General features: G+C 52.1%; 3 protein-coding genes across 3 annotated transcripts; all 3 read right to left on the bottom strand.

Annotated features, from left to right (window-relative positions):
• Window positions 1-2,113: 2,113 nt before the first annotated feature.
• AYO21_10638 (hypothetical protein) lies at window positions 2,114-8,928 on the bottom strand (the record flags this gene model as incomplete). The annotated part of the gene is made up of 5 exons (XM_022660551.1): window positions 2,114-6,379; window positions 6,445-7,052; window positions 7,106-8,087; window positions 8,154-8,442; window positions 8,642-8,928. 5 exons carry the CDS (start codon window positions 8,926-8,928, stop codon window positions 2,114-2,116), a joined length of 6,432 nt encoding a protein of 2,143 aa, XP_022507131.1.
• A 1,037-nt stretch (window positions 8,929-9,965) lies between these two features.
• AYO21_10637 (hypothetical protein) lies at window positions 9,966-11,427 on the bottom strand (the record flags this gene model as incomplete). The annotated part of the gene is made up of 2 exons (XM_022660550.1): window positions 9,966-11,012; window positions 11,068-11,427. The coding sequence occupies 2 exons, from the start codon at window positions 11,425-11,427 to the stop codon at window positions 9,966-9,968; spliced, it is 1,407 nt and encodes a 468-aa protein (XP_022507130.1).
• A 738-nt stretch (window positions 11,428-12,165) lies between these two features.
• Window positions 12,166-13,950, bottom strand: AYO21_10636 (hypothetical protein; the record flags this gene model as incomplete). Its single annotated transcript, XM_022660549.1, has 4 exons — window positions 12,166-12,340; window positions 12,423-13,541; window positions 13,593-13,709; window positions 13,766-13,950. 4 exons carry the CDS (start codon window positions 13,948-13,950, stop codon window positions 12,166-12,168), a joined length of 1,596 nt encoding a protein of 531 aa, XP_022507129.1.
• Between the last annotated feature and the right edge of the window lie 499 nt (window positions 13,951-14,449).

Genomic DNA, 14,449 nt, shown 5'->3' with positions numbered 1-14,449 from the left:
ACAGAGTACAGAGACCCCATTGTCTAGACAGGGGTATGAAAACTGTCCGCTAATTCCCCGGCGCCTCCTCGCTCTAATGTACCCACGTACCTCACGGCCAGTCGAGTTGGCCAACCCCGCCTCCAACGATCCTCCCCATTCTACTCCTCCTGCTGCTACCGGGATGGTATGTTCCTGCCTTTATTCTTGAGATGGAGTATGCGCGAAGGATTTTCTAGGCCTTGAGGAAGCTTGGTGCCAGGCTTGATCGGAGTGGGATCAACCAGAAGCTGCCTCCGATGGTCAATTTCACATGTCAAAAGGGCTTTGGGTCTTGTCATCTCTTCTTCCTCCCACCCGACAGCACCGAGGCACGTGTGGTCTCATTGGGCTATGTGAATCGAAAGGTATACTCGGTACTCATTCCGGTACAGGAATCTCGCTCTCTCTCTCCTCGGGATATGCACTGGAATACCTCGTACGCCTTGAACCCCTGGCTACCCACGATATCAGATATTTTTGAGAGCGACTTGGGTCCATTCGGTTCTTGGGTAAGACACACACCGTGGCGTGTCACCGACCATCTTCTTGTTTGGTGCTGATATGGTGCTCTCTTTCACAGCTGCCATCGCCCAGACCAAGAACGCCTGACCCAATGTCGTATTCTGCGCTGCAATGCCAAGAGGAAAAAAACCACAAAAGGTAAACGACCACGACAAGGTCAGACAGTTGGATTCAAATGTTTGTCATCCTGGACGCCGCGGCTGCCCTCTCTCTGTCTGTCTCTCGTCGTGTCTTCCATGACAACGAAGCCTGTTTTTTCTGTGGATTGTGACCACCTTCCCCTTTCCCTCGTTCTTCTTTTTCTCTTCTGGATTTTAGGGTCTCCTTTCTCGCGGGGAGTTGATCTCTACAGTGTTGTCCGTCTGGTCGACTAATTGAGGGTTGGGGGGATCGAAGGACAGATGGAAGATGGACCAACGGACAGGCTGTCGTGTCTGCTGACAATTTTCCATTATTTGGATAGATGCCATGTTCGTTCTTGAATCCTTATCGTATCTAGCCTGTAACTCGTTGCTCGTACTCGTATGCTGTAGGAGATGATGTGTTATATTATATTGCTGTGGCGATAATCACTCCTACCGCTAGTGCATTACACTGCACTACACTACACTGCACCCTCTGCTGTCACCGTCGCCGTCACCGTCATTGTCACCATCACTGCCATCGCCAATATACAAGTACGAGTTCCCAATCACCCACACTGTGTACTGTGTACTGTATATCGTATACCGCATACATCCTCGACTCTGAAAACCTTTTCGCGCAGTGTGTGAGTTCTGTGAGTATTTTTTTTGCAAGTGGGGGTGCGTCAGTGGACGTGAATGTGGACAAGGTCATGGATGTGAACGGGTACATCAAGTCAGAAGTCGAGGTCAAAGCTAAAGAAAGTCAAGGGGAAAAAATAAAAATAAAAAAACAATCCATTCCAACGTTTCTTTGAAATATCTCCCAAAATTCTATCGAAAGTGTCGGGAAAAAAACGCAGAAATAAAAACCCGAAAGCCATCTTCAACTTAAATCGACTCAGCCCGACTCGACTCAACTCAACTGCGCAATCTGACCATGTACTGCCGAGGGGAGGACATGTGATGTCTAGCCAAGATGCACCCAGTGCCTTTAAAGCGAGGGGATGGGAAAGGATGAGGAGTATAACAAAGAAGCGCAGGAAGCCCCCCCCCCCCCCCCCCCCAAAAAAGATGGGATGAGGCTGAGAAAAGGAAGAAAGATACCAGCTTCGTTTCCCTTCCCATACCAAACGATTCCCTCTCCAGCGCCAACTGTGTCGAAAATGGCAATCTCTTCGTTTGCTGTTGCGACCGCCATGGCTTTCCCAGTGCCACAATTCTAAACCATGAGAGTTCCGGAATAACGAGGAGAGGTGGACAATTGCTGACTTGGCCTTACCCCCACGATATGCTCTTGCAGTCTCAAGTCAATCAAAGCCAGGGATACTCTGATCACATCTGTTTAGCTTTCCTCTTGTTGCGGATTTACTATTTCTCTTTCCGTTATCTTCACATGCAAAGATAGCACCTTTCAGCCTGGTAGTGACGTGCCTGTGATGTGAGCCTCACTCGTCAGTCACACCCAGGGCCTTCTGAATGCGACTGGGTAGCTCTTCGACCATGGGCTCGCGCATCATGGTGAAGTGGTTGACACCAGGGACAGGGTCAAGACCGATGATGTTGTCGGAACCGCCAAACAGCTGCTCCCACCCAATAGGTCCAAAGTCCTTGCGGTTGAAGAGCAGCCAGTTCATGTGTGGCGGGTCATCCGGGGTCAGCTCGGGCCGCGGGTCGTTGTCATTCTTGCACACACCATCTTGTGCGTAGATGGTGTATACAGTTGGGAACTTTTCTTTCGCAGGGTCCATGAGCCGCGGTCGATAGCTACTCAGCGCTTCGATGGTCGCCGTGAAATGCGGGATAAGCCAGCCCGGCGCTTCGCCTTCCTGGCCCAGCAGTCCGATCGAGTCAAAGAAGTGATGCAAGCGAGATGGCAGCGCTTGTGGTGGCAAAGGACACGGTACATCGAGGAAGATGAGTTTTTCAACACTCTCACCCACAGCAGAGAGCTGCAAGCAGGCTTCATAGGCACAGATGCCTCCAGCTGACCAACCGCCCAGGATATAAGGACCCTTGGGCTGGCGGCGACGGATTTCCTCCAGATACAACGCTGTGACTCCTGGAATACCTCCCTCAAAGGCCTCTGGCTCCTTCATGTACGGGCAATTGAGGGCAATCAGAGCGACATCCTTGGGCGCGATTGGAGGGATCGTGGCATAGCTAATCGCCGAGCCTGAACCGTCAGGGAACATGAACACAGTCTTCGTTGCAGTCTTTGGATTTCCCTGCAACAGGACCGATGATGCTTTGAAAGCCTTGTTGGTGCCAGAGGCCGGAGTGCGCAGCTGCTCCTTCGACGGCTCAGCCGGCTTGTGGCCCTTGTTTATTTGCATTTCCGTAACCACCTGTTCTGTCGACATTTCTTCGGATTTGGCCGGGAGCTTGGGCTTCGCAGCCTCTTTAACTCCGCCCAGCGCCTTTTCAACGTCACCAAAGGTGCTGTGGTCAGTGAAGAATGAGGGTGGCAGGTCGATACCCTTGTCTTCACGCAAGGAACCCAGGATCTGAAGGGACATCAAAGAATCGATGCCGACGGCTTCTAGGTCCATGTCGGAAGTGACTTCGTTGGGGTCTATACCAGTTTCTTCGGCAATGGCAGCACGGATGGCCTCAAGCTTCTCACCATCCTGTCCAGCATGTGTCTCATCACTCTGTGGGTCCGACATCGTGGAGTTGGTATCAAGTTGGGTAGGAGTCGAACTTCCTGACGGTTCAGTCGACCCCACCGAGGACACTGTAGATGGTGATGGCGGCGTGGCATCCTTGGATTCGAATTGAGACAAAAAGTCCTTGACCTGTTTGAATGTTTCTGAATTGGCTAGCAAGGTTGACGGGATTTCGATGTCTAATCCTTCGCGGAACTTGCCTGAGATGGTCAGACTCATCAACGAGTCGACACCAAGGGCACTGAGATCAGTATCGTCGGTCAGGTCTGCGACAGGAACACCAAGCTCTTCGGCCATGATATCCAATGCGCGGCTCATGACACTTGGGACGCTAGGTGCTGCCTTTGGTGGCGTGGGAGCAGATTTCGGGGCGGCTTTCTTTGGCCTACCAGTGGTCGTCTTAGTTGAAGCAGAGGCAGCGGCCTTTGCACCACTAGCTGGTGGCAGAACTCGGTCGAGAATCTGTTTGGGTAAGTATTGGAAGGTCAAGCCGCCAATCTGGCCAACAATGTTGCCGTCCTCGTCGAAGACGTACACATCCCCGGAGTAGTCCTTGGAGCCAGGGCCTGTAGGTTGCATCCTGACATAGGAACGGTAACGCTTCGACACCGACGGCTTCTCAAAGAAACGCAAAGAGTCCCATCCATGGTTGACGTACACGGTTTGTGAAGAATCCAGTTCGTCATTTGCATTCATAATGAACCCCGCAAGATGGCAGAGGCAGTCGACGTGATACGGTGCCATGTAAAATGTGCCAGCACTGCCCGTCTGAAGTTCAATTCTGGCGGTACCTTCACGCAATGGACTGTCAAGAATGACTTCGGCCATGCCTTTGTAAGCGTTCTGGTAGTCAACTAGGACAGAGAACAGCTTGTAGGCCATCTTTCGCTGGAGTCGACTGAGGGTACCAGTTTGGCCCATCTGCAACAGCCGGTCAATCTGGCTCTGCACGAGGTACTTCTGTCGAGCCAGATCGGTAGACCATCTCTCCACATCGCCATATTGAACTTCACAATAGGCGTGCTCCATGAGCTTTTGTCCTTTGGGACCAACGCTGTAGAAGGTGAGGTAGCAGACACCCTGGGTAAGATCCGCCTTGCAGTCGACGCGTAGAAGTTGCTCGCCACCCTTGAAAATGAGAGGCTTCTCTACAACCATGTTGGCACAGTTCAACGCGAAATTCTTGATTTCGGGTTGCAACTTGCGGTGAACATAGTCACCAATGGTCAGTGCCATATCTGCGTAGACCGCACTAGAGGTCAAGGCAGAGCCATTCACAAGGTGACCCTGGATCGTCTCCTCCAATTCTGGCTTCGAAATGTCGGTTTCGGTGGTTAAAGTGCCAGTTTGACCCTGAAATTTCTCTTCGACGACACGCTGGACTGTGCTTGTGCTTAGCTTCTTAGACTGCTCGCCCGCAGGCATCTGCGCCATGCCAGGCTTGCTGAGCGTCCAATTGTTCTCGTATTCAATCCAGTAATTTGATGCGTCCCAAGCATAGGCTGGCAGCTTCAGGGTCTGTTGACAGCGGGGAATACTTTCGTGGTAGCAATTCCAGTTGATTGTGAGACCAGCCTGATGGAGACCACAGAGGGTCGTTGCTAAGGTCTTGTAAACATCCTCATCCCGTTTTAATGACGGAAGAGCCACAGTGGTCGGACCCAAGATTGATCTGACCATACCACCACAGATTGGGTGGCTGCCAATTTCGAGAAACTGGGTCATATCCTTGATAATCCCCTTGTCCTTTGCAGCTCGGATGCAACCCAGGAAATTTACCGGCTCACGGCAGTGACGTCTCAAATACTTTGCGTTGACGATTCCTTCCTCGTCGACCACAGTGCCCAGCAGTGGAGCAATGAGCGGTATCTTGGGAGCATGGTAGGTAACTCCAGCGGCGGCAGCTTCGAAGTCAGTCAGAGCAGGTTCTACCTGCGTGGAATGAAATGCGAAAGGCACTGCTAGTTTGGTACATTTCATGCCTTTGGAGGACAGATGTTCCTTGAGCTTGTCAATGTTGGATGATTCTCCACTGATCACTGTTGCCTTTGGTCCATTGATGCAGGCGATCTCAAGTGTCTTGCCGTCAACGACTCCCTCAAGTTCCTGGACCGAGGCAGCAACAGACAGCATGGCGTGCGTGTTCATCGTACAATGTTGCTCGAGGCATTTTGCCCTTGTGCCAGCTAGGAAAATAGCATCGTTGATTGACAAAATACCAGATGCTTGCAACGCTGCATATTCTCCAAGGCTGTGGCCAACGACTGCGGCTGCTTCGATACCCCAGGATTGCCATAATCGAACAAGCGCCATTTGAACACAGACCGCTCCAGTCTGTACCACCACCGGGCTAAGCTTCTCGATTTCAGTGCTCCCATCGACCAGGGGTAAGATGGCAGGCAGTCCTTGGTTTCGAGCTAGAAGATCGAAGCGTTGAAGATCGGCTTGGAATTGGTTGTTGGTTTCGTAGAGCTGCTTACCCATAGCAGTGTAGTGTGAGCCTTGCCCAGTGAAGGCAAACACCATCTGGACACCGGAAGGAACAGGAGTTGGCTCAGACTCCAAGGATTTTCGAAGTCCTGACAGAATTCCAGGCAGATCGGAGCCGGCAACACTTGTTCTGTAGGAGTAGTGGACTCTTCTGGCTGTCGTCGTGTAGGACAAACACGGGAGATCTACAGTTTTGTCGGATATATACTCGATCAGGTTCTTTGTGTTGTCCACTAAAGCTTTCTTGGTCTTTCCAGTGACCGCAACGACGGCAGTGGAGCGAGGGTCTTCGCCATCCAAAGTAGGTAGATCTCCGTCCTCCATGAGAAGCGAGGTGTTCCCTCCTGCGGCACTGAAGTTGTTCAAGAACATCCTGCGTTTGCCACCTCGCGGTCGCTTCCACGGTGTCTCATGACCGAGAGAAATGTGTACATTGCGAGCCCCAAGATCCGGAAAGTTATGGTTGATACTGCCCTTGATACCGCAATGGGGTGGGATGAGACCATGCTCAAGCATGAGGAGGATTTTGACGAGGGCAGTGATACCCGAAGCAGCCTAACCATAAAATCAGCATCATTTCTATCAGAAAGAGTATTCTAGAGCACCTCTCCATGTCCAACATTCGCTTTCACACTTCCTAGGTAGAGTGGGCGGTCTGGAGGACGCTGTCGATCCGCTGGGGCGAATGAATTTAGGACCGACTCCATTTCGATGGCGTCACCTGCTTGAGTTCCGGTACCGTGCATTTCGACATACGAAATATCATGAGGATCAAGGTTAGACTCTGTGAGAACCTTCTTGAAGAGATACTCCTGAGCTCCCGCGTGAGGGTGGGTGATGGAGACTGCCTCAGCAGAGTGGTTGGTACCTGTACCAAGGATGACTGCAAGAATTGGATCGTTGTCCGCTTCAGCATCTTCCAAACGTTTCAGGATGACCGTGCCGGCACCGTCTCCACGACAATAGCCGTCCGCTGCATCATCGAATGTTTTGCAGTTGCCCGTTTTGGACAAGAACTGGCCACGGGACAAACCGGAGAAGATATCTGGGTTAGTTAAGACATTCAGACCACCGGCAAGGGCGGTATCGCAGTCTCTAAGCCATAGGGAGTTGCAAGCAATGTTGATTGCAGCAAGACTAGAAGAGCATGCCGTATCGACGCTGAAGCTGGGCCCCGAAAAGCCAAAATGATAGTTGATTCTTCCGGGTGCAAAAGCTCTCACACCTCCTGTATGGGGTTAGAACTGGCAAATACCGAAACAAAGAGAGAACAGAACCAACCAGGAATAAAGTATGTTTGGATGTTTTGTCCATCTTGAATCTCTCGCCAGTCATCAGAAGTCTGGCCATAAAATGTCCCAACCCTGTCAACTCTCGTTGAAGGAGTTCTATTAGGAACAAAGCCGGACATTTCGAGCGCCTCGTAAGCGGTCAGTAGAGCCAATCGGTGCATGGGATCTGTCTGAGCTGCTTCTTTAGGACTCATGTTGAAGAAGCGGGCGTCAAACAAGCCAGGGTGCTCGATGAAGCAGCCATATGGTGTGTGGGTTGTGTTTTTGCGCTTGCCACTTGGATCGTAGTGTGCTTGGGCATCAAATCGGTCGGGTGGCACTTCACGGTGAACGTCAAGACCTTTTCTCAAGAGGTCCCAGAACAAGCTCGGGCTCATGGCATCAGGGAATCTGCCGGACATGCCAACAATGGCAATCTTGGGTTTGCCTAGACCTCCAATTGGCCTGGGTTCCGTAGTTTTGTCGGCGGCTTCCGTCCTGCGGTTATCAACCACGATTTTGAATGAAGCCTTATGGTTCAGAGCATTGACCAGGCTAGCGGAGGCATTCTTCGCGCCTACTGGCACGACGCGGCATTGCTCTGGTTCCGCCGAGGAGACGCTGGCTACACAATTGGTACACAGCCTGTCCCAATGCAGAGGTTTCAGAAGGATGTCTTCAAGGACATCTTCGATCAGCTGGCGGAAATTGGACGCTTCGTAGGCATACTCTTTGCCATTGTTGATGATGGGAATTCGCACTTTCCACTCACTGGCACTCGCATCATCGATCGAAGCAGCCAAAGAGACCACCGTCTCGTGACCGTAGAAATGAGGCGCATGATAAGGCCCAAAAATGGGCAGCCAAATGGGCCGACAAGATTTGAAGATGCGAGCTTCAATCAGTCTCTCCAAGTCTGCTGGAGGAGCGCTGATGGTGACCGAGTTGGTACTGGTAGCAGACACATAAGGTCGGCTGGTTGGCGGGACGTTCTGCAGTAGTAGTCTTCGTTTAGGAACCGAGTCATAGCACGAAGGAGCGGCATTGCATTGGCTTACCGTTTTCTTGTAGTAGTCGTCAAGGGCTAAATACGCTGATTCTTTTCCTACCCCAGGGAAGATGGCTGCCCAACTGCTTGGCACCGACGTCTGATCAATCTCATCACACGCCTGGGTCACCTGGGATCCGACGCGGAATGCAAGCTTGAGAGCCTCGAGGCCGACAGAGACAAGCTCGCTATAGGTATGGGCGCAACTGACGGCGGCGGCAGAGAGCAGCCCGGTACAGGAGGCCACAAGTCTAGTATCTTCGGGTTTGGGATAGATTTCTGATCCATCGCCGTAGTATCTGAAAGAGAGATTAGTGGAGATTCCATTGAGAGAAGTGTGGCTGATGTGGAGATGAAACAACATGATTCTTGCTTGAGGCGCAGTTCAAACTGCGCTTCAACCCCGCGTCAGGCTTGGCATGCACGTGCATCTTGGAGAGAGAAAATCGCAGCACGACAACTTCCAACCTTACAACCAATTGTATGTTGTGTACATACCTCAACACAGTACCGATCTGGTGGATGCACACCAATGCACTTTCGATCGCTGGGTGTCGAACGCCGGCCTCCTTGTATCGCCACAGCAACGTCTCGATGCTCGTGAAGCCAGGCAAGCCCCGCGTCACCGAAGGGAGATGGGTAACCTCATCTCGTAAAGCCAAATATGCCTTTTCGATGAAAGCGCTCAGAAGAGGATTGTCGGTAACTGTGACTATTTCGCGCAGCTCGTCGAATCTTTCTTCCGACTGGTCTCCGAACAGGAGAACCTTGATGTCCCGGCCCATAGTGGTCGGAAGGTCTGCACGCGAGAATGGCAGACACATTTGTGGGGGACAGTGAATCCAGATCTGAAGGCTGAATACAATCAGGTATGGGAGTAGAGAGCGTCCTCAGCCTGTTTTTCTACTGATGGAGCCTCACACAACAACCCTCGAAACCAACTGAGTCTACGATTTATCGGCCACCGATAACACTGGAGACATACGACAGCAACGGGCGCAGGGAAATGTAAAAGCGGGCAATCTACGATGACGTCTCATGCCGTTGGTCTTTTCGCAGACACTTACCTTATCGATGAACTTCGTGAGGTCTTCAAGCATTGCTCAGATGCATACCTTCTCTACAATCTCTCGCGTATGGCACATGCAGCACGTCAGGCGAACCATCCAAAGAAAACCGAAGTAGAGGTGAAAAGCGTCCGGTGTATTTACTGTCCGGCGAATCTAGAATATGACGACACCGAATACCGCCACTAGGGTCGCAGATTACTGTGTGGTTCATGGGCTCTCGCCCCCTGTGGATCATTGTCATTTCGAACAACTCCCAATATCCACCGAACTTCGCTCGCCGGTCAATTCTCAGCATTGTGACTGCTCACACATGGCTTTTTGATTCGTGTGGGCGAACAAATCCATCCCAAATGCTTGGAAACGCACATCTGCGATCTCTTTTGCTATTCTCGATTTCCGATGGCTCTCTGGGGATCGAGATTTGATGGCATATCTTCGCTTCTAAGTGTTGAACTCGAGACTAGAGCAAAGTGACGGATCCCATGTCCAGGCCATCCATGTTCTGGAGCGGGTGGCATCAGCGGGTCTAACCTTTGCTGGACTTCGCTCCTTTATCGAGATTGATGCCTATCTTTGGCAGGAGAGATGAGACCATTGTCGGGGGAAGAGAAGATCTGTTACCAGTCCGACATCTCGAATTGTCTACCTAGAGCTTTTGGTTGTGGCTATAGCACGGCTAATGGTTCCTGCATGACCTCAATCCCGCAAGGCTGATCGAGAACAAATCCTCGGCTACGTGTAACCTTTCCAGATCACACCTTTACCGCTGATGCTGCCGGAGGTCCAAGCAGCGAAAGGCTCTCATTTCTGAGAATTGCGGGACGGTAGGAGGCTTCGAGAGACGACTCGTCCAGAGCCTCGCGCTGTGAGGGAGATCTTTTGTCTACCTCGAATTGCGCCCCTTTCAGTTCCTTCACTTTTTCTTTGGCTTCGTTGACCTGCCTCTCGAGGTCGTCGTACCAGATCCAATCAAATCTGTGGTCTAAATTGTTCTTGATCTTCTCGAGGTCGGTGCCGGTTTTCTCACCCTTCTTCATGCAGATCATGCCGTTTTCCCTGCTGGTATCGACAATCTTTAAAGTCCGTGGGCGGCGGATGGCGTCGAATGCAGCAAATGCCGTCTCAATGTCATCAGCTGTTTTGATGTTGTCATCCGCCAACAGCCGAGCGAGAACTAAAGCATCTTCGAATGCTTGCCCGGCACCTGCGCCTTGGTGAGGAGTGGCCGCGTGTGCAGCATCGCCAATAATACAAAATCGACCACGATAGAAGGTCGCGGCCTCTGGGTGATGCCAAAGGGACCATTTCTGCGGATTCTCCAATAGCGACACCACTTTCTGCATCTGTGGTCCCGTTCCCTTGAACTCTTCCTCGACCGTCTCCTTGTTTGCTGGAATGACCCAGTTGGGATCGTCCCAGGTTGGCTGGTTCCGTGCTGCTACAACATTGAGCATGGTCCCCTTTTCGACGGGGTATGTAGTTGTGAGGGCACCATCAGAGATATTGACATTGCCGTTCCTTGCAAAGTCCTCGCCCAGAACTTCTACAGCCTTTTCCATGGGCACGAGGCTGCGGTAACCGAACTCTCCTGAATACTTCGGCTTAGCATCGGGATTGTCTGGACCCAAGAGGATTTGACGAGTCTTGGATTTAATTCCGTCCGCACCGACCACGGCATCGGCGTCAAACAGTGTGCCGTCCTCGAAGCTCAAGGTGACACCGCCGGAGAGATTCTCCTCAATGGTGGTCAGTCTCTTGTCCATGTGCCACGTACCATTGGGCATCAGGGACACCATGTCCTAAAAATTGTCAGAATATTTGTCATTCTTGTTTGTGTGTGAAGCTGGTCCAGACCTTGACCAGCAGGGTACGGTGCACGGCCTGCTGCCCAGAACCTTTGCAGTACAGCGTCGTGAGCGCGTGGTTGTCTTCTGCGTTCCCATCTCGATACGTCATGTACACGTCCTTCTTCTCTGACATTTCGCTGCACCGCTTGAGAAAGCATTCGTAAGAGTCAGGGTCGACGGCTTTTAGTGCCTCCAGGGAATTGAGAGCAAAGCTGAGACCCGCTCCGATATCAGCGAAGGCGGGTGCAGCCTCAAAGACTTGACAGCTGATGCCACGGCGGAGGAGGCCCCGAGCCAGGCTGAGGCCGGCGAGACCTCCGCCAACAATGGCGATGGAGAAAGGTTTCTTGGGCCAGAAGTTGGACATGGTGAAGATCAACAAATCAAGACAATGGCCTCGTGCATGTCTCGAAAAATACTTGCTGAAAGATAACTTCAAGTTAAGACTTTGACGGTGATATATCCCAAAGTTTCATGTCCGAATGAAGCTGATGTCATTGGCAAATTTATGATATCTTCAATCTGTCAGAATGGACGGCCTCTTGGCTTCATCGTCTCATGGGCAGCTTTTGACCGAAACACTAGACGGTGACCGAAGCCTTGTGGTACATTTGGTATTGCCATTGGTTCGAGCCGCCACTGGTCCGCTGTTGAGATTGACGTTTTGCCGACATCAGAGAGCCTCGCTGTGAGGAGCTGGCCTGCTACATGGAACTGCTTCACCTCGATCTGACTGCCTTTTTTTTTTTTTTTTTTTTTGCATACCGCACGGTGATTGCCCGATCCTTTTTTTTTTTTGACCATGCTACCCAGCCGGTGATACCGTCTCCGAATGGCCTCCACAGTAGACGAACAGCAGCTCCCTAGGTCTAAAAAGTCAGGAGTCTACTCGCTTCCGCTTTGTGATCAGGGCAAAAGTCTCACAAGTCAAGGCGATTCATGAAGGCCATTCTGAGTGCGCATTTCTGTCATCTAACCAGAGTTTGCATTCTGACTTGTCTACCCTCGACCGCTTTGGCCTGCTCCTCAAGATTTCAAATTGGCTATCTTACAGTACCAAGTCACTATCACATCCAGCAAACCTTGACTGTGGCGGCTTCCCAGCTCAGCACGATATGCCCTTGGGTACCTTTGTTGGGATCGAGAATGGGTTTCGGAAGAAGTTGCTGGGATCATATCTCTGCTTGATGCTGATCAATCGGCAGGTGTTGTTGCCGTAGAATGCTGTCAGCGGGTTGATGCTGATGTCGACATCGACATATCCAGAATAGCTAGCGTTTCTGCACGAGAGTCAAGAAAGTCAGTCGAGTCCCTTTGAAACGATACACCGCAGTTTGCCGGCTGGAAAACAAAGATACATACCCTACTTTGGGGCGCAGGAATTTTTCAAAGTCCAGCAGCCATGCCCGGTTCTGGTTGTACGCGGAGACATTCTGTGGCGAGTTCATCTCGATCCGCAGTAGAGCCTGTGCCTCTTTCAACCAGGGGAAAGATGAAGATGTGGTCGGGTCCGCGACGCCGAAGCTGGTCCATTCGCCCCAGAAACCAGCCTCGTCACTCAGCACCGCGGATCGGTCGATGAGCTCCCTCAGAGTGTCGTTTGTGATAGGCCTGCTCTTCTGGGTGAAGTATGTCTTGCTGATAACACCAAAGCGGGGCCAAGGCACAGCAACGGGCTCCGATGGTATGGCTGGCGTATTGTCTAGGCGTAAAGCCGGCTGGATCGGGGCGAGGTTGATCGACTCGGTGTTGTAGACCTTGAGAAATGCTTGGTATGCTGATGTATCGTCGGTGCACCTGGTCGAAGTGTCCTGCCAGTACATTCGTGAGTTTGCCGTGCTGCAATTCCCGTCGATGGACACGACACCGTCGGCGACATCCAAAAGACCCGACGTGTTCAGAGCCGTTCGGAGTTGTTGGGTAGAACCGCCCAGGTACCAGCCGATCAGGTGGGTGCGGTTGTTATAGACGTTCAGCTGGGTGGTGAGTTCCTTTGGCGCAGTCGGAGCCCAGTCAAGCCATTTCCTAGCCACCTCATAACGGGTATCGGAGTTGTTATAGAAACCCACGACCATGGCGGACCGCGGCAAGGTGAGGATCTTTACGGTGGCCTCGACGATGAAGGCATACTGACCACCACCACGGGCAGCGAACCACAGATCTGGATGGGAGGTGGGGGAGACGGTGACAAGCTCGCCGCTGGCCAAGATGGCCTTGAAGGAGAGTACCTGGTCGACCGCAATCCCCAGGGCTCGATGCTGAAGGCTGTACCCTCCCACACCGAGATATCCCCCGAGAGCCACTGTGGGACAGATGCCCCCGAGAAACGTCTTGTTCACCACGCTCAACTCTGTGTATATCTGTCCAAGGTTTGTGCCAGCCCCGATGGTCGCGTTGCTGAGGTCACTGGAGACATTGACATAGCTGAGAGACGAGACATCGATGACCAGAGAGCCATTGAGTGCCGACCAGCCTTCGAAACTGCATCGACCTGTCAGAAAGAGTGGGCAGTAAGCGTTTGACGGTGCTTACTGGTGTCGTCCTGACCGAGGAACGGCCTGGTACCCAGTGCTGTTGGCGCAGCCCATCAAGGCGCCCACCTCTGTGAAACTCTCAGCGAAGGCAATCATGGCGGGAGTCTCGGGCTTGCTTTAGAAGACTGTAAGTCAGTGGTTTCCTGTACGAGGGACCTTTGAGATACGCACATGATGGCACCGACATAGGCATCGTCCCAGGTCGCGTTTGCGGGCGATTGCACACGCTCCGCGACATTTCCCCCTGCGGCCAGAGCACCGCTGACACACTGCTGCAGTGCCCTGAAATTATAGCCTGGAGCTGCTAGGGCGGTGCTTGCGAGCAGCACGCATGTGGAGAGGGATTTCCAGAACATTTCTGCGCGAGTGACAAACAAGGGTCTCGACACCACGAGAACTGCAAAGAGAACAGGCGTCGGAGAAAGACAAACTTGAGCCAGACGGCCGAAACAACAAGAATGAAAAAGGTCGCGCCAGATGACAGTCTGTGTTTACGCGCCTCCTCTCACCTTTTAAAGAAGCTTGGAAGGTTGGAGCTGGACCAGTTCATCCAAATCGTCCAGCTCAGGAACGGAACAGTCCATTGTCATTCGTAGTACATGGATAGGCATTCGAGCTAGGTTGCCTTTCCCTGTGTGGTGTTGGGTGGTGGTGTGGAGACGTCGGTCACCGAGGGCGTACAAGGCACTCGGTGTGGAGGTCCAGCTGGGTCGTTCGTCCCACGTTGCTCGCCAACGTCATTTGCCCGTACCTAGTGACTTTTGGAAGAATTTCCCCTGTTGGAGATCGACAAGATCGAGATTCCCTTTTGTGGGAGATGGAATGCCAGCGTGCCCATCGGTCATGGTGATACGC

The sequence above is a fragment of the Fonsecaea monophora genome, assembly GCF_001642475.1.
Source record: "Fonsecaea monophora strain CBS 269.37 chromosome Unknown Scaff126, whole genome shotgun sequence".
Taxonomy (NCBI): domain Eukaryota; kingdom Fungi; phylum Ascomycota; class Eurotiomycetes; order Chaetothyriales; family Herpotrichiellaceae; genus Fonsecaea; species Fonsecaea monophora.
This window is presented reverse-complemented; position numbering and strand designations above follow the sequence as displayed.